At 37.0% G+C, this 27357-nt stretch overlaps 1 protein-coding gene across 2 annotated transcripts; it reads left to right on the top strand.

The window, feature by feature from the left end:
• The first annotated feature begins 275 nt into the window (after nt 1-275).
• Nucleotides 276-27357, top strand: LOC150083878 (oligosaccharyltransferase complex subunit ostc-B-like). Of its 2 annotated transcripts, none has more exons than XM_090374923.1 (4): nt 276-494; nt 15207-15280; nt 21521-21738; nt 27245-27357. In XM_090374923.1, the coding sequence occupies exons 1-4, from the start codon at nt 356-358 to the stop codon at nt 27258-27260; spliced, it is 447 nt and encodes a 148-aa protein (XP_090231049.1). In that variant the 5' UTR covers nt 276-355; the 3' UTR covers nt 27261-27357. The 2 variants fall into 2 exon arrangements, with proteins under 2 accessions (XP_090231049.1, XP_090231050.1); XM_090374924.1 differs by having other exon boundaries at nt 341-448.

Genomic DNA, 27357 nt, shown 5'->3' with positions numbered 1-27357 from the left:
TTTTCAGCCATATCAATCAAAAAACGAAAATGCACTTTTAATGAACAGCTGTATGCAGTTTACGTGCATATAATTAAAAAGACGCGAACAGTAATGTTTTCCCGAATTTTCTTTTTTGGAATATGTTTTGTCCCGGTTTTGCTCCAGAAGTACAGTATATGGTTACCCTTGTCATATGTATCACATTTTAAGTATGGTGGTCGTGCCGATATTAAAGCCTACTTAAAATAAAAAAAATAATCTTTCCATCAGACGGCGCTAGGTTGGAATGAAATACAGTACTTCCGGTATAAACATTACGTGTAAATGCAAGCAATCACGTGAGGAGTATAGCGTTTGGCTGTAATTTATTGCAATGGAATTCTTATATAGTATTCCATATCAAGTATTAGAGGTGCCAAATCTTAAACTGAGAAAGCCATCATGGATAAGAAAGCCACCGCCAATGGTTGTTTATGCCTTAGTTCTTGCATCTTATTTTCTTGTTTGTGGAGGTGGGTGTGGATGAAATGTATGTCGTGAAGTATGAATGGCACTCCGCTAGTGTGCCAGAATTGAAGACTGTTAATATTTGGTAGGCTATTGCGGATAATGATTATGTCGTGCATCGGTGTAAACTTGGTTTGGTGCTGATTATTTATCAGATTAGAATTTAACCACTCTAAGATGTGCGTGATTGTAGGTTTATGTGTGTTAGTTTTTTAGGAATTGTTTTTAATTGAAATGCTCACTCACCAAGCCGGGTTTTGTTCGATTTGGTGCAGATCGCATATAAAATGCGGCGACACCCCTGCAATTTTTCTTAAGCATTGTATATTATTCAGGTTTATCAAGACTATAAAAGATTATCTTTTTTATTATGGCAATTTATTACGTTATTTGGGTTATGAACTTAGATTACATATACAGATTTTGGCTGTTCAAACAAGGCAGACCCCCCCCCCTCCCCAAGAGCCCATAACTTTGCATGGTGTGACTATCAAATTTTAAGCTTACAGTCACTGATTGCTAATACTCTGTAATAAATACATGCCTCAAGAAAGACAGCTAATTATGATAAACTAGGTGTTTTACTTTCTCATTAAAAGTAGCATTACTTAAATGCTGCAAATTTCAGTTAAATTTGCAGCATTTAATTAAATTTTAGTATTCGGTAACCCTGGGCGTGGCCAACGAATGGTCAAAATGAGACTTGCTGATTCTTTTGTTTGAATCTGATCTGTCCCAGAGTAGTGTAAAAACTTTCATTTTTGTTTAGAGAAAAAAAAAAAAAAAAAAAGTCGATTAAAAAGACAACACTTCCTATAAGTGTATTTTCCTTTCTAATTGCTACTATTATTAGCATTAGCATTAGTAGAGGCATTTGATGCAAGAAAGCAAGCTTATGCAGCATCAGCCAAAAAAAAAAAAAAAAAAAAACCACTTCCACTTCACCCCTCTGTTCGTTCAAAATACCTGTCCAGCTGAGCCTTAAACTTATTTAGGCTATCAACCTCCACCACAAGGGATGGAAGTCTGTTCCACCAACCAACCACCCGCTGGCTAAAGGCAAATTTCCGCACGTCTATCCTACATCTGTCTTTCCTCAATTTGAATTTATGCCCTCTCAGGTGATTATTCTGAGCTAGAGGAAGAATCCCATCAGCATTGAGCATGCTTAAACCATTCAAGGCTTTATACACCTCTATCAGATCACCTCGCTGGTGCCTAGTCTCCAGACACTGTAATTTGCAAAACTTAAGCCTTTCTTCGTAAGAGCACCCCTTTGTTCCATTCACTAATCTTGTTGCCCTTCTCTGTACTCGTTCCAGCAGCTCTACATCCTTCTTGAAATGAGGCCTCCAGACCTGTATACAGTACTCTAGGTGTGGCCTGACCATCGCCTTATACAATGGAATAATCACCTCCTTATCCCTGCTGGAAAAATTCCTGTATATCATTGACAATACTCCATGAGCTACTCTTGCAGCCCGTCTGCACTGCTCAGAGAACTTCATATCTGCCTGCACAACCACCCCCAAGTCCCTTTCATTCTCTACCACTGTCAGTGTTGTACCATAGAGTTGATACGTTGCTCTGGGGTTGCTGTTTCCCATGTGTAGTACTTTACATTTGTCAATGTTAAACTTCATTTGCCACCTCTCAGCCCATCTGCTCAACCTTTCCAGATCCTGTTGCAGAAGCATAGTGTCAGTAGTGTCCTTGACAACCCTGCCAACCTTTGTATCGTCTGCAAACTTGGACATTAATCCCGATATACCATCATCAATATCATTTATAAATACAGAAAACAATAATGGACCCAACACTGAGCCCTGAGGGACTCCACTAATAACATCAGTCCACGATGAGCAGTGTCCATTGATTACCACTCTCTGTCTTCTCCCCCTCAACCACCCCTTTATCCATAGCAGCAATTTGCCTCCAATGTCACACTGCTCCAATTTGTGTAGCAGTCTTGCATGTGCAACAGTATCAAAAGCCTTTCTAAGATCCAAGTATATAATATCAAAGTTATTCCCTGCATCCAGTTCTTTTGTGACTGCATCATAGTATCCAATCAAGTTGGTCAGGCAAGACTTCCCCTTAACAAAACCATGCTGTGTCTGAGCTATAACTGAAGTCTTGTCTAAATGATCCTGCAGTGCGTCTTTAACCAGTGCCTCCATTAATTTTCCTGGAACAGAAGTCAAGCTCACAGGTCTATAATTACTTGTGTCAGCCTTTGATCCTCCTTTGTGAATTGGGGTCACATTTGCACATTTCCAGTCTATGGGTACCTCCCCTGAGTCCAAGGAAGCTCTCATAATTATGGCTAAGGGTTTGCTTACTTCCTTTGCTGCCTCCTTTAATATAACTGGATAGATCCCATCCACCCCGGATGCCTTTCTTGTGTTTATCTTCAACAGTTTCTCCTCCACTTTACTCCCAGTTATTTCAAGATTCTGTAACTTACTGCTAGAGTTGAATACACCTCTGGCATTCCCCTCGCTGAATAACTCCTCATGTGTGAATGTCGATGCAAAATATTCATTTAGTTTGTTAGCCACCTGAGCAGGATCATCAACACTTGACCCATCAATATCAAGTGGACCAATCTGATTCATCCCTTTCCTTCTAGAGTTTACATAAGTAAAGAACTCTTTGCTGTTTTTCTTTGCATCCCTTGCCAAGGATTTCTCGTAATCTGCCTTCGCCTGCCTAACCTCCTTTGTAACTTGGTTGCATATCAACTTGTATCTATCATAGGCTTCTGTGTCATGTGTTAATTTGTAAGTATCCCATGCATTTTTCTTCTCTGCCATATGCCTCATTAGTTCATCTGACATCCATTTTGGCCTAAACCTTGAACAATATTTCTTAGTTGGTATGTAAAGCCTAGTAGCTTCCAAGATAAGTTCTTTGAATGCTTCCCATTTTGAATTTGCTGTTGGTAACATCATCAGTTGGTCCCACTGTATAGAATTTAAATACTGTCTCAGTCCATCGTAGTCGCCTTTACGGAAGCAATAACCCTTCCCTTTACCCCTAATGGTAGTTACCTCTTTGAGTAAATCCCACTTCAGCACACTGTGATCACTGCCACCTAGTGGTTCATTTATCTGCAGATTCTTAATGCATGAAGAATCACTGCTGATAATCAAATCAAGAGTATTACTCCCTCTAGTTGCCTCCCGAACATGCTGATGTAGAAAACAATCATCCAATAAATCCACAAAAGCCCTGCTAGTGTGTGAGTATCCAGCCCCCAAATTCCAGTCAATATCTGGGAAATTAAAATCTCCCATTATAAGACACTCTGATTTACTGGCCCACTCTATTTCCCTGTACAGTTCCTTATTATACTCATCAGAGTCATTAGGCCTATAGCACACTCCTACTCTCAATTTTGATCTCCCAATGTTTATGTCACACCAAACTGACTCCACATTGCACTGTCCAGCGATGTCGACTGGCTTCACTTCCTTGGTTTTTATGTGTTTCTTAACTAATAGCATAACACCTCCCCCCTTCCTATCCTGTCTATCCTTTCTGTAGACGTTGTACTCCCCAAATTGCAGTTCCGCATCCCTTATATCTGTGTGACACCACGTCTCTGATATCCCAACAATATCTGCCTTCGATGTTTTGAGCAATACCTCAAATTCATCAAATTTATTTACTAAACTCCTAGCATTGGTGTACACGCAAGTATACCTGCACCTGTTTCTATTCTTAGCTACCCTAACACAACCCATGTGTTTACTTGTACCACAATGGCTCCCAGCAGTCTCTGAAATACCATGCATCTTGTTTTTCAGGCTTCTGCTCATTCTAATAGAAGCAGTGCAAGAATCTCTTTCACCTCTGCCAGTGGCTACTGTCAATCTATTGGTCTTTGTCTCCCCCCAAGCTAGCAGTTTTCCGACCCACCTAACACTGCCTCGATAGCATCAGCAAATATTCTTGCACCCTTTCTATTTAAGTGTATCCCATCCCTGTAGAAGCAATCTCTCCTGTTAACAAGTACAGTCCAGGCTGAAAAAAATTCTACCCCTTGAGCCTTGCACAATCTTTCCTAAATTCATGAGTATGATAGATTGGGGACCATAACTATGGTCCCCAATCTATCATACTCATGAATTTAGTTTCTTGTGATTTTTTTTTTTTTTTTTTTTTTTTTTTTTTGTTTCCCAGTCTTAAAGTCCACTTGAAAGGTTATAAATTTGCAACAAGTGAGAAAATTATTCAGAAAAGGTGCAGGGACTATTATAAATTTCAAAAAAAGCTTATCAAGAATGCTTTCAGAAGTTGCAGAAATATTGGAATTGGTGTATATGTCAAGGAGACTGCTCTTTGAAGGAGATCCACTTGAGTAGCCTATAAGTTTCACCATTTCCCAAATATTAGTACAGTCTCAAAACTTTTTGATCACACCTTGTATGCAACCTGTACATTCTCCTCAGTTCACACAAGAACACTCACTTAAATTTTCTGGCTTTAATATGCATCTTGGTAAATTTGTATCTTTGGAGCAAATAGGTGGCTTGAAGTGGTGGAACCCATGTTTAGTCTCTAGAGCTAAGTTCCGGCCAACCCTTCCCTATCTCTTCCATCATGCAGTATGATTGATGATTTTTGAGGTTATGATGAATGTCGTGACGAGATCCAATATTCCTTACATCTCGAGGGTACAGCTCTAAAACGGTGTTCGCAGGCCGGCCGCTAGATAGTACACTGGACAAAACCTATTGGTAACTCTCTAGGAGGCTTCCGGATCAGCTAGTGTATAATCTTGCTACCTCTACTCTGCCAGATAGTGACTGGAGGGAGTCCGAGTAGTGTGTATGCGGGGAGCATTGTCGAGGCCACGTTATGTCAAGGATCTGGGTATATTCTTACCACATGTACGCCATATCCAAAAATATCATTACTTCATACAGCATGTCCCACCCACTTTTTCTTACTATTGAATACACCATGAATTGTCAAAATAATAGAGCAAGCTTATCTGCGAAAAGATCTAAACCTCCCAAGGACTTCCTAATTCATTTCACAAATATATGTGGTCTCAATTCCAATCTCAACTCACCACCACATACGGAGGATGCGGAAAGGTTAAGGAATGACCACCGCATATCCTGGAGCAATATGGCCTTAGTTGCTAATGCTCCTAAAAACCAAACAACAACAACAACAACCAATCTCAACGATGTCCATTTCCACTTGCAGTCTTCCAAACCCCATGTACTTTTTCTGACTGAATCTCAGTTATCAGTTGATTCAACTACTGCTCATCTCAGATGTCCAAATTATTTGCTGTATGATTTCGCCTCAAAGGTGGTACTTGTGCATATGTCCGTTCTGATATTCCCTGTCAAAGACTTGGCAATTTGGAATCTCCTCTCTTTGATCTTCTCTGGCTTAAAATCTCTCTACCTCATTGTGTAAAATTCATCTGTTGTCTCTACCGTTCTCCCAACTCCACTAATCACTTGGAGCTCTTTGACTCTCTTTGCAACTTGACTTTCTCCAGTCCAACTTTCCTAACGGTGAGGTAATTTTCCTTGGTGATTTTAATGTTCACAACTCCAGTTGGCTTCCGTTTTCTAGTCACACCGACCCAGCAGGTCGAGATGTTGAGACTTTTGCAATTACTAATGACCTAGCACAGATTGTTCATTTACTACAAGAATACCGGACAATCCTAATCATACAGCCAATACGCTTGATCTTTTTCTCACAAACAACCCTTCTAAGTACAAGGTTCAAGTGAGAGGTCCTTTAGGCACTTCAGATCAAAACTTGGTGATTGTCTCTTCTCCAATGGAACCTTTATCATCTGGCTATTCCCAACCTCGTATTGTTTGGCATTACAAGAATGCAAAATGGGATGACCTGCAAGACTTCTTTTCTTTTCCTTGGTCTGATTACTGTTTCAAAACTTCTGATGTCAACGTTTGTCAGTGAAAATATTCTTGCAGGAATGGAATCCTTTATCCCACACTCCACTTTAAAATCTCGTCCTTTATCTAAACCTTGGTTTTCCAATAAATGTGCTAAGGCTGTCCAAGAGAAGAGTGTTGCATATCGTAATTGGCTTGTTTCTAATTCTTCAGTTTCATTTTCTGCCTACACCAAAGCTCGCAACAATTGTAAAGCAGTTATTAATCAGTCCAAACTAGAGTTTGAACACGCTAAGAGTAGAAAACTTGCTTCTTGCCCTAATAGTAGCCGAGCATTCTGGTCTCTTGCCAAAGCTATTGGCCGCAACTTTTGCCCATCTCTGCTCCCACCTCTGTCCAAACCAGATGGTTCTGTTGTCACTTCAGCCAAGGATAAAGCTGACCTGCTAGCATCCCATTTTTCTCCGAGCTCATGTATTAATGATCTTAGTAAAACACCTCCCACCATTCCTAACACGCTCCATTCAATGCCTCCTGTGGTCTTCCGTCAATAGGATATCAGAAGGATTTTGAATCTTGATGCTAAGAAAGCTCCAGGTCCTGATGGTATTTCTCCACTTGTTCTCAAAACCTGTGCTCCTGAACTTACTCCTATTCTTTGCCGCCTTTTTTCACTTTCTTATTCCAAAGGTGTTTTTCCTTCTGCTTGGAAATTTGCTCATATCCAGCCAGTTCCTAAAAAGGGTGACAAATCCCTCCCATCCAATTATCGTCCCATTGCAATTACTTCTACTCTTTCTAAAGTAATGGAGAAATCAATTAACCACCAACTCTTAAACTACCTAGAAACCTTCCGTCTGATCAACGATCGCCACTATGGATTCTGTCAGTGTCGATCCACTGGTGATATTCTGGCTTATGTTACCCATTTATGGTCTAATTCAATGGAAAGGTTCGGTGAAACACAAGTAGTTGCTCTTGACATCTCAAAGGCTTTTGATCGTGTTTGGCATAAAGGTCTTCTAAACAAGCTTCCATCTTATGGTTTGCCAACTGTTTTTAGTAATTGGTTATCCAGTTTTCTCTCCGATCGCTCACTGAGGGTGATGGTAGATGGGTATCTGTCTTCTAACTTCTCCACTAATGCGGGTGTCCCCCAAGGTTCAGTTCTTTCTCCCACTCTTTTCCTCTTGAATATCAATGACCTTCTTCCATTGACTGGAAATCCTATCCATAGTTTTGCCGATGATAGCACATTGCATTCAACTTTCCATTTTGAGAAACCTTGTCCAGCTCAATCAGCTTCAAGTTCTCGAAAATCTGCTGCCAATTTCTTAAATGCCGATCTTCAGGTAATTCTCCAGTGGGGCAAAGACAACTTAGTTGATTTCAACCCTTCTAAAACTCAGTCTTGTCTTATATCTCGCAAAAAGGAATCTTCTGCTCCTATGCTTATCTTTAGTGACACTCCGATTTCTAGGCAAAATGATATATCTCTTTTGGGGATTACCCTGACTTCTAATCTCTCTTGGCACAAGCACATTACAAATATTGCTTCCTCTGCATCTAAAAAACTTGGTTTTCTCTTTCCCTCTCGGCGTTACTTTTCTTCCAAACAGCTGCTCACTCTGTATAAATCGCAAATCCGCCCTGCCATGGAATATCGTTCCCACATCTGGGGTGGTGCCCCCAAAACCTCTCTCAGGCTTCTTGATTCCATTCAGAAGAGGGCAGTTAGGTTAATTAATGATTCATCTCTAACAGAGTCTCTCCACTTGCTTTCTCATAGATGCACTGTTTCTGCTGCATGCCTCTTCTACAGATACTTCCATAGGCAATGTCCTTCTGAATTGGCTTCTATAATTCCCGCTCTCTCTTTCAAAACAGTCCGAACACGTGCCGCCACCAGGCAACATCCATTTACTGTCCAACTTCAAACCCACAGAACCAACTTTTCATCTTCCTCATTTATTCATTCAACTGCCGTTTTCTGGAACAACCTTCCTTCATACGTATTTCCTGAAAATTACAATCTACAGAAGTTCAAGTCCAATATCAACAAATATCTTCTTTTGTCTTCTCAACCTCCAACCCAAGCACTGTACTAAGTACTATAGGTTCTAATACCTCTCGTGTTTGGGGTTCTCATAAAAAAAAAAAAAAAAAAAAAAAAAGGCCCTGGTCAACTTGCATCTATATGTCAGTACGCAGGTTAATAGTGGTTCCTATTGCTGAAAACAGATGTTGGTCAGCCTACTTTCTATTTGTCCATAGGCAATAGGTTAATGAAGGCTCACTTATTTTCTACCTTAAATTTGCTTCTTAGTAAATTTGGGTTCCCAGGGCAAGTAAGGTAGTAGTCAACCAGCTTTCTGTGCCAGTAAGCAGGTTCATGTTGGTTCCTGGTGCTGCTTTTTATATGTCACCAATAAATAGGTTATTTTCAGTTGTAACAGTAGGCACTGGTCAGTCTGCTTTCTATGCCCTCATACCTTTTAGATCCATTTAGCTGACTATACATATACTGTAGAATCCTGATGTATGAAAAAATCACCAAACACCACAAGAAAATTTGATGAAATTATCAAAGTGTTTATTTTTTATTTTTATAAAACTAAATTTATATCCAAGTTATTGTCATACAATAAAAAAAAATGCTTGGATGGTTGCACTATCCATCTATCACCTTGAAAAATGTAAGCAGGTTAATGGTTGCACTATAATCTTGAAAGATGATAGTGCCACCATCCACTGTAATCCCAGTAAAAATGAAGCATTTCAGGGTGGATTAGTGTTCAAATTAGTAAAAGCTTGAAAATGCTAAAATTTGTAGATCAATAATATTTGAAATATCTAGAAAAATATTTTTGTGGGCAGAGTGTTCAGGTCAATTGATGCTTTCAAAAATGATTCTTGAGTGTTGTTCACCTTTTTCAGTTCAGTATTGGTCTAAAAATAACTGTAGATGCAAAGCAGGAACAATATCTTTTGTGGCTACTTGGAGTAGCAGCTGGCATTTTTGTAATTATTTCTGATTTACCAACAGAATAGTGATTTCCAGTTCATCATAGAACTCCAAAATTTGCACATTATTCAACAAAATTATTGAGTTTTGATTTCCTCATTTTATGAAAATTCTGTCTTCCGGAGGCAATTTTAAATAGTGATGGGAGTTGGTAATCACCAAGGCAGCTGATCATTTTTGATAGTTTTAGACATTTGCAAGCACATGCAAATATTTGGAAATAGTGGTAAGGAGAAACCCTTTTTAATGGGTACATACTTGTTTCTGCACAGCTTGCTGTCAGTGATAACTATTGAATACAAATGCTTTTATTAAGTGATTGGGGAAAAATGGGCAAGTTTTCCTTCCTTGAGCTTCGATCAACCTGTAGTAAGCACATGCTTACCTGACCTATATTGCATAAAAAGAGCACTTAGGCAATCCTTATGCTTTTCATTATCTGGTTTCTTATCTTTAGTAGCAGCCAAACCAATTCATTATAAAAATAATAGTTTGACTAGCTTTCATTGCATATGCTCTTGGAGTGAGCAACACAACCTCATCATTTTTTTTTTTTTTTTTTTTTTGTACCAGCTTACTGAGCAGCAATTTCTCACATTACAGAGTGTGAAAGGCTACATTTCTTTTGCCTTTATTGTTATATTGGTCCTGGTTTGAAATGTTTTGGATTTTTGAAATTTTTTTTTTTGCTCCATTCTGATTAATTGTATTACTAATGACATCATATATTGTTCTTTCTCCACTGAAATTATGGCAGCAACCTGAACGAGTTTTTCATAATTTCGTAGATGCTGTGATTTCACTTGTTTTGATTTTTACTAACAAGTCTTAATTTTCTCTCTCTACTACGTAATGCTAGCAATCATTGATCTAATGCACTGACGGTTCTTTTTCAGTTTGATTTGTTTTTTGATTGGTGCAGAGATGCCCAAGTAACTGTGGGTTTGCCTTTTTTCATTTGGCCAGAAAGCATGGTCTCTTCAATCCAACATTATGAAGTATTAGTTAACTGCTGTAGAATAACATTCTGACAATTTCGTGCGATTTAGATAGAATATTCTTGTATACTTTATATGAGTAGGATTCCATAATGTGCAGTTATCTTATATGCACACTACCAGTTATCTGATATGCAGTTAGTCTTCTGAGTTATGTACTCTACCCTAAAGTTTTCATTCCCATACCCATCCTATCTCAAGCCCCAAATTCTACCTGTTTTCTAATTCTGTACCCTTAAAATTATAGAATCAGATGACATTCAGAATTTTGACCTGAGAAATTTGAACCTTCAGTGAGCATGTGGACATTTGTCTTAAGTATGGTGGCTTCTGAAGGTTAGTTCAACTTTGCCGTGGTAGACTATGCTGTTACAGAACTCTGCAAAATTTTTAGAAATAAGTATAGCACTGTGTGTCTGTTGTAGTATTGTTTCTGGCCACTTTGCTACCAGAAAGCATATTATTATTATTAGCCATATGGTGCAAGGAAGCCTGAGGCTTATGCTGTACGAGCCACAAAAAATTCCCGAGTTACCCTGAGAGAGAGAGAGAGAGAGAGAGAGAGAGAGAGAGGGAGGAATCTCCAAGAAAAGAGAATGATGATATTCAGCTCAGGACCCTGGGTGTGCCAAGCCCATACTCACCAGATGTGAGCCCATGGGGGCAATACCTGTCCATACCATGAGGTGGTGGGTCACAGCTGAATACATGCTGCCTTACTCAAGGCAATGCAAAAAAAAAAAAACTTGTATCTATTGGGGGTAATGCTATATTAGGGGATTCGATAAATCTCATGCCACTGGTAGCCCAAGGCATTGTCACCATCAGAAGATCCCACTCACTACCCTGGTAGTAGGCCAGCAAGTATCTTGCCCCTGGAAAAAAAAAGACAATTTCAAAGATACAATCAGAACAACATATTATTGAGGTATTATAAACAGGAATCACATTCAGGAGATAAACAAATGAAATTTCAGGGGAAGTCAGTGTCAAGATGGTAGTTCCAGTCTGACTCATATGGCTTTAAGAACATCAATCATAGGATCGTAAAGCAGAGGTGCAATGAAAATTTTTGCTGCACTTAAGAGAAGAAAATCCTCTGGTAAATTCACAATATCTTTAGGGATTCCTCTTCTGATGTCTGCCTTGGTCCAGTCAGTAGTTTTTTTTTTTTTTTTTTTTAATGTAAACCCCAAACACGAGAGGTATTAGAACCTATAGTACTTAGTACCGTGCTCGGGTTGGAGGTTGAGAAGATTAAAGAAGATATTTGTTGATATTGGATTGAACTTCTGTAGACTGTAATTTTCAGGAAATACGTACGAAGGAAGGTTGTTCCAGAAAATGGTAGTTGAATGAATAAACGAGGAAGATGAAAAGTTGGTTCTGGGAGTTTGAAGTTGGATAGTAAATGGATGTTGGCTGGTGGCTACACGTGTTCGGACTGTTTGGAAAGAGAGCAGTAATTATAGAAGCCAATTCAGAAGAACGGTGCGAATGGAAATATCTGTAGAAGAGGCATGCAGCAGAAACAGTACGTCTATGAGACAGAGAGTGCAGAAACTCTTTTAGAGATGAATCATTAATTAACCTAACTGCCCTCTTCTGAATGGAATCAAGAAGTCCGAGAGAGGTTTTGGGGGCACCATCACAGATGTGGGAACAATATTACATGGTAGGGCGGATTTGCGATTTGTACAGAGTGAACAGCTGTTTGGAAGAAAAGTAACGCCGAGAGCAAAAGAGAAAACCAAGTTTTTTTAGATGCAGAGGAAGCAATATTTGTAATGTGCTTGTGCCAAGAGAGATTAGAAGTCCGGGTAATCCCCAAAAGAGATATATCATTTTGCCTAGAAATTGGAGTGGCACCAAAGATAAGCATAGGAGCAGAAGAATCCTTTTTGCAAGATATAAGACAAGACTGAGTTTTAGAAGGATTGAAATCAACTAAGTTGTCTTTGCCCCACTGGAGAATTACCTGAAGATCCACATTTAAGGAATTGGTAGTAGATTTTCGAGAAGTTGAAGCTGATTGAGCAGGGCAAGGTTTCTCAAAATGGAAAGTGGAATGCAGTGTGTTATCATCGGCAAAACTATGGATAGGATTTCCAGTCAATGGAAGGTCATTAATATACAAGAGGAAAAGAGTGGGGGAAAGAACTGAACCTTGGGGGACACCGGCATTAGTGGAGAAGTTAGAAGACAGAGCCATCTACCATCACCCTCAGTGAGCGATCAGAGGGAAAACTAGATAACAGATTACAAAAAACAGATGTCAAACCATAAGATGAAAGTTTGTTTAGAAGACCTTGATACCAAACACAATCGAAAGCCTTTGAGTTATCAAGAGCAACTACTTGTTTCATCGAACCTTTCCATTGAATTAGTCCATAAATGTGTAACATAAGCCAGAATATCACCAGTGGATCGACACTGACGGAATCCATACTGGTGATTGTTGATCAGATGGAAGGTTTCTAGGTAGTTTTAAGAGTTGGCATTAATGGATTTCTCCATTACTTTAGAAAGCGTAGAAGTAATTACAATACGACGATAATTGGATGGGAGGGATTTGTCACTCTTTTTAGGAACTGGCTGGATATGAGCAAATTTCCAAGCAGAAGGAAAAACACCTTTGGAATAAGAAAGTGAAAAAAGGCGGCAAAGAATAGGAGTAAGTTCAGGAGCACAGATTTTGAGAACAAGTGGAGAAATACTATCGGGACCTGTAGCTTTCTTAGCATCAAGATTCGTCAAAATCCTTCTGACATCCTTTTGAAGGAAGACCACAGGAGGCGTTGAATGTAGTGTGTTGGGAATGCTGGGAGGTGTTTTACCAAGATCACTAATATGTGAGTTGGAAGAAATAAGGGACGCTAGCAGGTCAACTTTATCTTTGGCTGAAGTGACAATAGACCCATCTGGTTTGGACAGAGATGGGCAAAAGTCGTGGCCAGTAACTTTGGCAAGAGACCAGAATTCTCGGCTACAAGAATTCGGGCAAGAAGCAAGTTTTCTACTCTTAGCCTGTTCAAACCCTAGTTTGGACTGATTAATAACTGCTTTACAATTGTTTCGAGCTTTGATGTAGGCAGAAAATGAAGCTGAAGAATTAGAAACAAGCCAGTTACGATATGCAACATTCTTCTCTTGAACAATCTTAGCATATTTATTGGAAAACCAAGGTTTAGATAAAGGACGAGATTTTAAAGTGGAGTGTGGGATAAAGGATTCCATTTCTGCAAGAATAATTTCACTGACACGATCTGAGCAAACATTGACATCAGAAGTTTTGAAACAGTAATCCGACCAAGGAAAAGAATCAAAGAAATCTCGCAGATCATCCCATGTTGCATTCTTGTAATGCCAAACAACACGAGGTTGGGAATAGCCATGAGATAAAGGCTCCATTGGAGAAGAGATAATCGCCAAGTTGTGTTCTGAAGTGCGTAAAGGACCTCTCACTTCGACCGTGTACTTAGAAGGGTTGTTTGTGAGAAAAAGATCAAGCGTGGTGGCTGTATGATTAGGATCGTCCAGTCGTTCTTGTAGGTAAATGAACAATCTGTGCAAAGTCATTAGTAATTGCAAAAGCCTCAGTATCTCGACCAGCTGGGTCGGTGTGACTAGAAAACGGAAGCCAGCTGGAGTTGTGAACATTAAAATCACCAAGGAAAATTGACTCACTGTTAGGAAAGTTGGACTGGAGAGAGTCAAGTTGCAAAGAGAGGAAGTCAAAGAGCTCCAAGTGATTAGTGGAGTTTGGAGAATGGTAGAAACAACAGATGAATTTGACACAATGAGGTGGAGAGATTTTAAGCCAGAGAAGATCGAAGAGAGGATATTCCAAATTACCAAGTCTGACAGGGAATATCAGAACAGACATATGCACAAGTACCACCTTTGAGGCGAAAGGAATCATACAGCGAATAATTTGGGCATCTGAGATGATCAGTAGTTGAATTAACTGATAACTGAGATTCTGTCAGAAAAAGTATATGGGGTTTGGCAGACTGCAAGTGGAAATAGACATCGTTGAGATTAGAATTGAGACCACGTATATTTGTGAAATGAATTAGGAAGTGTTTGGGAGGTTTAGATCTTTTTGCAGATAAGCTTACTTAAGATCATTGATCACAAATAAATGCTCTTAAAAGCAGTCTGTGGTCTGGCGTTTGATCTAAAGTGATTATCATGTACAAGACTTTGATCTATTTATTTGTTGACTTTTTACACTGTTTGCCGATATGATTCTTATCTAGTATCTCCTGTGCCTTTAAAATCATCATTCTATCCTGCAAGTACTGAAATGGATGATTACCAATTCTAACAAGCCTTTTATAGTGTGTAGAACACAACTGCTATGACCAGCTCCCTCATGCTTTAGTTGTCCTTTGCAGATAATCCAGACTTTTTGATGCCTTTTGTTATATGTTAGCAGGCACTGATGATCACCATTACTTCTAGGATACATTAAGTACGAATTTAAAAGAATTAAGAAGAAAAATTCCTGTTTCACCATTTTCAACAAAAAATCCATCAGTGTTGTCCTATAGATGCTGGAACTCAAACTGAAGTGGAATTATTTTTAAATTTGATATCTTATTTTTTATTTTATTTATTTTTTACTCTATTTTATTTATTAGTTAAATATGTTTATTTTATTTAGAATTTATTAAATCTTACTGAGTTCTGTGCTGGATATGTCTCTCTATTCTTTTATTTATCTTTTTAAATTTATATGTATTAGAAACTTGTTTATTTGTATTCTTAGTCAGGACTCATTTGTGTTTTCAGGTGTTATTTATGATGTGATTGTTGAGCCACCAAGCATTGGTTCCACTGTTGACGAACATGGCCATTCAAGACCAGTAAGCATTTCTTGACATGCGTAGTTGGTTTAAATATCCATATGATTAATTTTAAGTAATTTTATGTGTATTAATTTTATGCAATAATTTAATACAAGAAATCAGTCTTTTATATTCACAATGTATATAACTGTTTAATTTTTTTTTTTTTTTTTCAAATCCAGTCTATAATATATACTTACTTATCTAATCATATTATAAGGTACTTATGATATTATTAGACACTGCCTTACAAAATAATAGAGAATTTATTCTAACCTCGGTACTCTTTGTTAGCAAATGATATAGTCTGTGATGTGCTGAGTCATGTAGTATGACTGAACAGGCCTGTATGAATAGCTGCATTGCTTCAGTGGAATCAGTGAAGATGTATTATGGGAAAGGCAGAAGTCAGTGATCGTAAGAAGCATGACCATAAATGCTTGTGCATCGGGAGCATTGTTATGGATAACAGTGGAATTCACTGATGTATCAATGCAGATAGTGTCTAGGGTCAATGGCTAATCTGGAACAAAACCAGCAACAAGAACAAGTCTGGCCGAAGGAAGATACTCCATGACTGAAACTGCTATCTGACCTGCTATATAAGGGGCAGCTAATTTATCCTCACCTAATAATATTTGAGTTAGAGATTTGAAACTTGGCTGGTAGTTTCTTCCTCTATGTAGCTACCCTTAGAGCTACACATTTTTCTCATGTGTGGATAAGTTCTTTCAGTACTTTTGAATAGAACTGTTCACTTTGAGCAGAAGACCACCCTTCTACTTCATTAATTACCTCCTTGTCAGTCTGAAAGATGCAGCCCTTGAATGGTTTCTTCATTTTAGGAAAGATGAAGAAGTCTGAAGGTGAGAGACTGAAAGAATAAAGTGGGTGTTGCAGATTTTCAAAGCCACACCTGATTACATTGTCCACTGTGAGAGAAACCTTGTGAGCAGGAGCACTATCAGCTAGGAGGCAGATACCTTTGAATAGCTTCCTGCTCCTCAATTTTCCTAGGAGGTTTCTGTAGTGCTCTCCAGTGATGTTTTTGCCTTTTGGAAGGTAATCTGTAAGGATACCTTAGAGTCCTAGAAGACTGAACAACATAATCTTCTTTAATAGATAACTGAACCCTGGCTTGTTTGGAAATTGGTGAAGATGAATATTTCTAGTTTGTTTTTGGGTCATAGTGGTGTACCCAGCATTCATCAATCATCAAAGTTGGTCAGAAAAAAAATTGCTGTTCTCTGCAAAGTTCCAACAATTGTGCATAGCATTTTCCTGTAGAATTTTGGAGCGGTGTCAATCTCGGAACCCATTGGGCTGCCACCTTAGGTATGTGCAGAAACTCATGAATTATGATGTAATCAGACCCATGGCTAATGTTCACTTCATTTGTTATAAAATTTGTAGTCACATGTTAGTCTTCAAAGATTTGCCGTTCTACTTTAGCCACAATGGCAGGCTTTGTAGCTAAGATAGGTCTTTAGTTGGGTCATTATATATACTGCTTTGCTCACCTGAACCTATTTCAATTTTTCTGTCTCATGATGGGAAATCCTCCCCCACATACAACTTTTATCTCCTCACAGATTTTTTCTTCTTTGCCTTGCAAATGAAGAAATTTCAAAACAGATTGGATCTCAACCTTTCCAACATATCACCTCCCGCTGTATTCGTGGTTCTAGGTCAGTAATCAGTGGATCTAGAAAATCAAATAAATACACATTAACTTATGAGATAATGCAGTTATCTTATAAGCATTATAACCCTGTTATAATGCAGTTCGCTTTACGCTGATTCGCAATAATGCTGTTCTTATATTATAACCCGTATCTGATTATAACGCCCTTTTACAGATTGCATTTTTGGCATATTTAACGAAATTGTTTCATTTGATGGAGTCGATAGCTTGAAAATGAATAGCAAAACAGCTTTAAAACATTTCCCACGCCGACTTGAGAAATTTTCCCATGCTCAGTGAAATTTTCTTGCACGCTAATTTAATTGCAGTACAGTGACTTGTTACATAGTTCCGAGATCAACATTTTAAAAAATGATCAAGTATATTGCTTATAATATTTGCGTTATATGCATTTATCCGAAGTCTAGTCATCACTCAGTACAGTATTAGACATTGTGCGTAATGGACAGTTTACTTGAACATTGTATCGTAATTAATGCAATCAACTCAGCTACATTTTTGAAGAGTTAATAATGGCCAATAAGAATGAAAAAGCAACAACATCTGGGCACAGTACGAAGACTATAAATGTAAGAAAAATACTGAATTTGAAAATTAAATTAGACGTTTTGAAGCAAATCAATTTCGGTCAACGACAAGAGGATGTGTGCCATAATTTAGGACTTGCAACTTTAACTGTAAGAACAATTATAAAAAAATAAAGAATTAATTTTAGCAGCGGGAAAGATAGCTGTTCCACTGAAAGCAACAAGGGCTAGGCCAGCTATTAGGATTGAAATGGAAGGACTTTAACTAATTTTTATTGAAGATAATATCCAATGCAGAATTCAGTTAAGTTAAATATTAAAAAAAAAAAAAAAAAAAAAAAGAGAGAGAGAGAGAAAGAGATTAGCCAATATGATGATCTGAAGAAAACTCACCTAAAAAAAAAAAAAAAAAAAAAGAAGAAGAGCCAAAACTTTCAAAAAAGAACTTAATTATTGAAGAGGGGTATTATGTGTTATACTTCAAGTTTTTAACATAGATGAAGCAGGACTTTTATAAAAAACCGAATACCTAAAAGAAGTTTCATATTGAAAGAAGAAAAAAACATGCCAGGTTTCAAAGTGGTGAAGGATCAGTTGACTTTATTGTTAGGTAGTAACGCTGCGGGGGATTTAAAATTAATACCCCTTTTTAGCTTATTTGGAAGTGGGCCAAAGTTCAACCCAAAATCGACACATTTTTCATGATTAAATTCATCAATTAAATTAAATCAATTAAAATCAAATTAGATCAGTTAAATTCATGATTTTCAGTTTAATTTTGATACGTAAGTAGTTACCACATAATTATATACGTATGTAATGCAGAATATTTTATATGTACAAATATTTGAATATTAAATATTTTGACTGACATTTGTGCATCTTTTCATTACCGTTTATTATTGATTAGGAAATATCCTATGGCACCTACCGCAACTCACAAATACATATGTTACCTTATGGGAATGCATCACTCGCTTAGCGTGGATTTACTTAGCACTCTGTTTTTCCAGAACGAATTATCAGCGTTAAGCGGGGGGTAACCTGTATACATAATGTCAAAACCCTAACTTGACCTTTTCTTGAACCCTAACTTGAACCCTTGTATTAAAAAATTGGAAGGCAACAACATTGCAGTAATCATCAGAACCTTCATCACTGGATAGTAAAACTTATTTCTGTCAGCACAGCATTGAGGGAATTCTCAGGACAATAGGTTAACACAGCTATATGTCAATCTGCAAATTTGTTTTATTTTAGCAGAATAAATGAATCTGTTTGCAGTATTGTCAGCAGCAGCAGGTGATTGGCTTTTTCAAGTTTGAGTCAACAGGGTGCACTGCAACAAAGCATGTCTCATCCTTACCTCCATTCATTAAACTGTTCACTTGCATACAGTGGTATTTTCGGTTTTTTTTTTTTTTTTTTTTATGTGAACCCCAAACACGAGAGGTATTAGAACCTATAGTACTATGCTTGGGTTGGAGGTTAAGAAGACGAAAGAAGCTATTTGTTGACATTGGACTTGAACTTCTGTAGATTGTAATTTTCAGGAAATACGTATGAAGGAAGGTTGTTCCAGAAAACGGCAGTTGAATGAATAAATGAGGAAGATGAAAAGTTGGTTCTGTGGGTTTGAAGTTGGACAGTAAATGGATGTTGGCTGGTGGCGGCACGTGTTCGGACTGTTTTGAAAGAGAGAGCGGGAATTATAGAAGCCAATTCTGAAGAACAGTGCCCATGGAAGTATCTGTAGAAGAGGCATGCAGCAGAAACAGTGCGTCTATGAGAAAGCAAGTGGAGAGACTCTGTTAGAGATGAATCATTAATTAACCTAACTGCCCTCTTCTGAATGGAATCAAGAAGCCTGAGAGAGGTTTTTGGGGCAAGTTTGGTTGACAGTGATTTCACATCTTGTTGTATTTCAAAATGTTGGAGTGCACTGAACAACGTTAATTTTTGTTTCAAAATCAGAAGAATCATAATGAACAACATTTGATCTTAAAATAGTCTGTGAGCACTCTGGAAGGAGCTGAACTCAAGTTTACAACTGGTGCCACCATTTCAAAGAGGGGGGTAGGAAGTCTGTTGAAAGTGATCAATGATCTGAATGCTTCGCAATTTCAAATGATGAAATCATGCCTCAGAGGGATAAATAATTAAGACTTTATACAAGTCATTGCATCTGTGGGTTATTTCCAGAGAGATAACTACAATTTAAACCACTATTACACTGCAATTATTACCTTTATAAACAACATCATGTTCTGGAACCAGTCCTTTGATCATGTGCACTACTCTCAGTGATAAGACTGTCCAGGCAAGTAAGTATAGGGAGATGAAATTATGAGAGAACTGAGTTGTGACTGGGCAATCTGATAGTCAGATTGCCCAGTGCTTCCATCATGACAATGCCCCAGCACACTCAGTGCTTTCCATTCTTTGCCTCCGTAGCCAGGTGGGCAGGAGCAGCAGTGCGTAACACACGCTTCCTGATTAGACTGGAGTTCAAGCCCATGACCACCAAATATGGAGGATGCGGAAAGGTCAGGGAATGACCACCGCATATCCTCCCGGAGCAGTATGGCCTTAGTTGCTAATGCTCCTAAAAACCAAATAACAATAACAACAATAACTTTCCATTCAACAATTTCTTGCAAAGCACTCCATCATCGTCCCTCATCTCCCATACTCACCATATTTAGCTCCCTGTGATTCCCCTCCCCCACCAGTCTTAAAGCCCTTGAAAGGTCATAGACACAAAAATTATTAGCAATTCCAAAAGAAGTCCGAGGAATACTTCCAGAAGTTGCATTGTCAGAACTTGAGCATGCAGTGTCAAGGAGACCACTTCAAGGAAATCTATCTGAATGGCCAGTAAGCTCCTTCGTTTCCAAAATTAGGTCTGCCCCCAAACTTTTTTTTTGATCATACGTCATATGATTTTTCATACATTTAATAGTAATTTACGTGAGTGTGTGTGAATAAGTAAGTAAGTAAATTCCCCTATGTGTGTTATCATTATTAGGACAAAAACTGATGGTGCCTCCGTAGCCAGGTGGGAAGGAGCAGCAGTGCGTAGCACACGCTTCTTGATTAGACCGGGGTTTGAGCCCATGACCACCAAATATGGAGGATGCGGAAAGGTCAGGGAATGACCACTGAATATCCCTGGAGCAATATGGCCTTAGTTGCTAATGCTCCTAAAAACCAAATAACAAACAAACAAACATTAAACTGATATAAAATGTACGGAAATGGTTAGAATTATTATAATTATTCCTATTTGCAATTGATGGGTGCTGGCCTTAGAAAATATACCCATCAGTGCAGAGCTAGTAAATGGAGTTTTATCAATTTTATCTTTTTGATATTTTTATTTGTATTATTATGTCTTATTAACTGTTTTTGTTTCACTTTAGATTGAACATTTCTTTTCGATTGTCGTAACATTGCAGTGTGCTGGTGATTTAATTAGTTATATATTTAATTTATTTAATATCAAACCATAACCTTAACTGCTTTATTAATTAATATTTGCATAACATTTAAGTCTGTTACAATGTCATTAGAGATCATGTATGTATAAAACAGTTAAATATTGACATTGTTGAATTTTATATTTTACATATAAAGTTAAAGAACAGTGTCACATTTATTGCAGAGCAAAAAAATGTTTTCTAACCATAAACTGGAGCATGGAAGATTAAATATTACATCCATTGTTTTCATATGGGTATTTAAAAAGCAGAGAACTTATATATAATTATATACTGTATATTATATATACATAATATTAGAACTTATGTATTTGTAGAAATAAGTAATCCTATTTCAGAATAAAATTATCTAGGTGAAACATAAAAAAAGAATCTTTTGTTATATAAACCATGGTTTCTTATCCTATTATAGAAATGGGTAAAAGGCCTACTATACTAATTAATAGAGTGGAATTGCATTTGGTACATAGCTTTTTTTGTTTGTTTGTTTCGTAGTGTGTGTGTGCTAAATTAAAGCATTTTTCAGGTTGCTTTTATGCCATACAGAGTGAATGGCCAATACATCATGGAAGGTTTAGCTTCTAGCTTTCTGTTCACTATTGGAGGCCTGGGATTTGTCGTTCTAGACCATACCCATAGTCCTAATACACCTCGTTTGAACCGTATTCTGCTCATCTGTATCGGTTACATGTGCATAATCATTTCATTCTTTACATGCTGGATATTTATGAGGATGAAATTGCCGTAAGTGTATTCCTTTGGTAAAATATAAGTAGAAAAAGAATAAATTAAATAATATTTTTTATTCAAATAATTTGTTTATTCAAACCAAATGATAAGGAACCTATTTTCCAACAGGTAAAAAATCCTCATGCAGTGTAAGTTATGCAAAACATGCTCTAATAGTGCCTGAGAAGAATTTTTTGCTGTTTATTGAACCACTCATGTACTGCATTTTGGGGCCCCTCATCATTGAAGTAAAAGTGCTTTCACTTGGAACCAGTCAGGAAAATAAAGTGGGTGTGGTAGCAGTTCAATATGCAGAGGTTTTAAAGGGAGCATTCCAGTTGTGAGGTTCAATAAGTTAAGTAAGGTACACAGTGAATTATTTAACAGTGCACTGCAATTCAGGCACATTAAATTTTTTTCTTAAATTAATTGAATTTTATTCCTTTTTCTGTGATTAATAGAAGTGAAAAGTAAATGTAGTTATTTCCTTGTCAATTAATTACTAAGGTTAATTTTATGCAACACTTTTAATAAGACCAACAGTGTTACTTTCTATAAATAGCCATTGTTTAATTATAATTGTATAATATTTATTATTTTTCTCCCATATACTTTTCTTAAGTCTCTTTTCTCTCTCTGACACCACATTCATGAATCTTGCATAACAGTACTGCTACAAAACAAGCTATGAATATCTTGTTTCCAGATTGTATTGAAAAAAGAAATAATAATTGCTGGATTTCTATTTTTCCAATTTTAATGAAATTTAAACTCAACAGATCTTTCTAAAAAAAAACTAAAGATAACATTTCATGAAAATCTATCTGGAATTTTTTTACATATGGACGAACATGGTGAAGGCAATAGGCACTTATGTATGTGTGAACATGCCTAAAAAGCAGTGCATGAGTGGGTCACTAAGCGTCCAAAGAAATTCTGTGACTTAATCCAGGCATTAGTTTTCAATGGAAGAAAGTATTACAAGAGGAGAAGACTGTGCTAAAAAATGATGAGGTTCTGTACTATGAGTAAAATAAACAATTGAACTGTTGCTATTTATATTTGAATCACTCTATTGCAGCAGTTCCCAACCTCTTTTGACTCGTGAACCCGTTTCAACGTAATATTTTTAGTGCAAACCACTAAGCCTATATTCTCTGAAATCATATAATATTTCTGAATTTTTATTATAAAATATTTTCAGTACTACGTTTTTATAAGCGACATTGCATAATAATAATTTTTATTATTAAGTATTATTTATACTTTGTAAAGCAGTTATTAATAAGTCCAAACTAGATTTCGAACAGGCTAATTGTAGAAAACTTGCTTTTAGTCCAAATGGTAGCTAAGCATTCTGGTCTCTTGCCAAAGCTATTGGCTGCAATTTTTGCCCATCTCTGTTCCCTCTCTGACAAAACCAGATGGTTCTGTTGTCACTTCATCCAAGGATAAAGCTGACCTGCTAGCATTCCATTTTCCTTCCAACTCATGTACTGATGATCTTGGTAAATCACCTCACACCATTCCCAGTACACTCCATTCAATTCCTCCTGTGGGCTTCTGGCAGAAGGATTTTGATGAATCTGATGCTAAGAAAGCTCCAGGTCCTGATGGTATTTCTCCACTTGTTCTCTAAACCTGTGCTCCTGAGCTTGCTCCTGTTTTGTGTCGTCTTTTTTCACTTTCTTATTCCAAAGGTGTTTTTTCCTTCTGCTTGGAAATTTGCCCATATCCAGCCAGTTCCTAAAAAAGGGTGACAAATTCATTCCATCCAATTATTGTACCATTGTGTGATTACTTCTACTCTTTCCAAAGTAATAGAGAAATCAGTTAACTGCCAACACTTAAATTATCTGGAAATCTTTCATCTGACCAATGATTGCCAGTATGGATTCCATCATGTCTTTCCACCGGTGATATTCTGGCTTATATTACCCATCTATGGACAAACTCAATGAAAAAATTTGGTGAAACTCAAGCCATTGCTCTTGACATTTCAAAGGCTTTTGGTCATGTTTGGCATAAAGGTCTTCTAAATGATCTTTCATCCTATGGTTTGCCAGCAGTTCTTTGTAACAGAGTATCCAGTTTTCTCTCTGACTGCTCACTGTGGGTGATGGTAGATGGCTCTCTGTTTTCTAACTTGTCCACTAATGCTGGTGTTCTCCAAGGTTCAGTTCTTTCTTCCACTCTTTTCCTCTTGTATATTAATGACCTTCTTCCATTGACTGGAAATCCTATCCATAGTTTTGCTGATGATAGTACATTGCATTCCACCTTCCAGTTTGAGAAACTTTGCCCTGCAAAAACATCTGCAACTTCTTGAGTATCCACTGCCAAATCCTTAAATCCTGATCTCCAGATAATTCTCCAGTGGGGCAAAGATAACTTAATTTCAATTCTTCTAAAATTCAGTCCTGTCTTATATCTTGCAAAAAGGATTCTTCTGTTCCTATGCTTACCTTCAATGACACTGATCTTCTAGGCAAGATCTTGGGGATTACCCTGACTTCTAATCTCTCTCTTGGCATAAAGCACATTACAAATATTACTTCCTCTGAATCTAATAAACTGGGTTTTCTCTTTCGCTCTCGTCGTTACTTTTCTTCCAAACAGTTGTTGGCTCTGTAGAAATCGGAAATCCACCCTACCATGGAATGTTGTTCCCACGTCTGGGGGCGTGCTTCCAAAACCTCTATCAGGATTCTAGATTCCATTCAAAAGAGGGTAGTTAGACTAATTAATGTCTCATCTCTAACAGAGTCATTCTACTCTGTCTCGTAGACTTTCTGTTGCATGCCTTTTCTATAGATACTTGCGTGGCACTCTTCTTCTGAATTGGCTTCTATCATTCCTGCTCTCTCTTTCAAAGCAGTCCGAATGCATGCTGCAACCAGTCAACATCATTTTGCTGTCCAAGTTCAAACTCGCAGAACCAACTTTTCTTTTACCTCATTTATTCATTCAACTTCTGTTTTCTGGAACAACCTTCCTTCATAAGTATTTCCAAAATTACAATCTACAGAAGTTCAAGTTTAATGTCAACAAGTATTTTCTTTCAACTTTTTAACCCATGCACGGTACTAAGTACTATAGGTTCTAAAAAAAAAAAAAAAGTACCTATACATAACAATGATCCTTGAGAATGAAAAAAAAATTTAGTATGGAAAACATTTATTTAACATGATATAATATGTTAGATAGTAATATGTTAATATAAGAATAGTAAACTAATTATCAGGAATAATGGGAGATGTGGTTTCTTTCTATGGCAATTTTTACTTTTTATTTTACTTGTTTATTATTAGTTAAATTTTGTAGTTTACTAATATATATATATATATATATATATATATATATATATATATATATGTAAATCTAAGCAGATGCCATTACAGAATTTTTATTGCGAACCCCTGTGGGTTCACAAACCACTGGTTGGGAACCGCTGCTCTGTTGCATAGCACAAATTTTATTTTTCCTGTGGTAAGAATGTTACAATACAAATCATGTTTAAAAAGATAAATATATTTTTAAATGTTTTCTTCTGACAATATTATCGCACCCACCAATTCTTCCAATAATCAGGTGTGCTGATAAGTTTAGTTTTTTTATTTTATTTTATTTTTTTGTCAAGTTTATTATTTTTCAAATGTACAAATATGTTTGCACCTGCTCTTTGTATTTTATTTTTTATTTTTTATGAATCTACTGAATACAGCACAAGACATTTAAAAGCTGATGTTGGAAGGCATTTGAAATATGCAAATATGGGAACTTTCCAAATCCAAAACTGGATTATTTTATTTATTTATTTTTTTACACAAAAGTAGCATTTCAATTTGGTGCAAAATTTGTTCTTTGATTAATACTATTGGATAATGAATTGAATTTTAAAATGCAATTATTTAGGTTAAATATTATTTAAAATATAACTCATCAGCTTTCAGTCCACTATCTTTTTGCAGCCACAAGACTTAACTGCTTTAACTAAACACACAGGGGTTGACTGGACATAAGACTTACCGGGGAAATGCTGGTGGGCCAGAGGGCTGTGTGATTTTCGGTATTACACTCTGAGCTCTGATACATTCTTTTTGTTTTCTCTGGTAAGAATTTTTGACTCAGTCCACCTCTATAAACACATTAGTCTTTCGTACTAACAACAGAAAGTTTTCTAACTGCCATACTAAGTTCACAGTTTACCAGACTTGTTTGTTTCTTTTATTGCATTCAGTTGGTTCAGCACAATCAGATCAGCATATAAACTTGGGCAACTAATAGAACAGAGTTAGTTTTTTTTTTTTTTTTTCTTTTTGTAAACACTTATGGTAAAGTTTGCTGTGCAGCTTTCAGTGTTGTGCTCTTGATCAGTTTGTGATTCATAAACTTCTGTTGATATTTGTGAGTTCTCTATTCATTTGTAATGACACAAATGAATAGAGAGAACAACTGTGATGACAGGGAAGGCAACTTTTACTAATTTATTGATAGCAGAGGGGGTGTTGTTTTGGCTTGTATTTCTAAACTTCCAGCTAGCAGTAATGCAAGATAAACCAGTTACCATCCTGTGCCTCTATTTTACTTGTAAATAAATATCGATATCATTTAAGTTTTTAGTAATATTGTTATTAATAAAAAATTTTATTAAGTTTTTATTAACCTTTATTGCTTTCTAACTTGAGGGAGAACATTGTCTCAGAGCCATATTAGTAGTGGCATATGATGCAAGAAAGCAAACTTATAAAGCATCAGCAAAAAACAAACAAACAAAAATAAAACCCTTCCCACATCACCTCTCCAATAGTCTGTCTAGTTCTTCCTTGAATAAATTCAAGGAAGGACTAGACAGACAAGGTTTGTAACAAACCTTGTCTTTTGCTGATAGCAGCAGAATCTGGTTTGGTGATCAGCTGTGAAGCCTCATCCTTGGCAAGTTATGAGTTGCACATTCTGAAATGCCTCTTTAGTTATCACTGTTGTATTGTGTTATTTGGCTGATTGTAGCCTTTCTGTTGCTATGCACAAATCTTATCAGCCTCCATGCCTCTCACATCATTGAGCTGTTTCTGACCAGAGGATCGCCATTGGTGGTTGTTATTTGATTATTAAATCAATCTCAGTACTCCTCAGACAGTCTTACATGTAAGTCCCAGAAAGGTTCTAGTTTCTGTGATTCTCATTGTGACATATCTGGTGCTGACTACCACGCTGTGGTAGTCAGCACCAGATATCTTCAAGATTTAAGTGATCAAGATCACTTAAATCTTGAAGGAGCACTCCATTTCTTGGATATGTCTACCTAATAAAATTTCCACTCAGTGTATTTATCAGAGCTCCCAACAGATAATTGAGGTGGGGGGTTATTCTCTATTTATTACTAATTTGTTAATGGCAGATTTGGTATATAAGTATTTTCTCTCACATATGTACAAAAATTGAGGGAATTTGAATAAGAATTTATAATTACAGAATAAATAAATTTTTTATTTTATTTATTCATTTTTTTTTGTTTCAGAGGATACCTGCAGTAAGTGTACTAATGAAGAAATGAATTTATTATAATTTCACCTTGTACTTGTTGCTCTGGCACAAATACTATTTTTGCTATCTCTGGGAAATAATGCCTTT

This window comes from Mastigoproctus giganteus, chromosome 6 (genome assembly GCF_048544385.1).
Source record: "Mastigoproctus giganteus isolate SK-2022 chromosome 6, ASM4854438v1, whole genome shotgun sequence".
Classification (NCBI taxonomy): Eukaryota; Metazoa; Arthropoda; class Arachnida; order Uropygi; family Thelyphonidae; genus Mastigoproctus; species Mastigoproctus giganteus.
The sequence above is the reverse complement of the archived record's forward strand: the minus strand, read 5'-3'. Positions and strand labels throughout refer to the sequence as shown.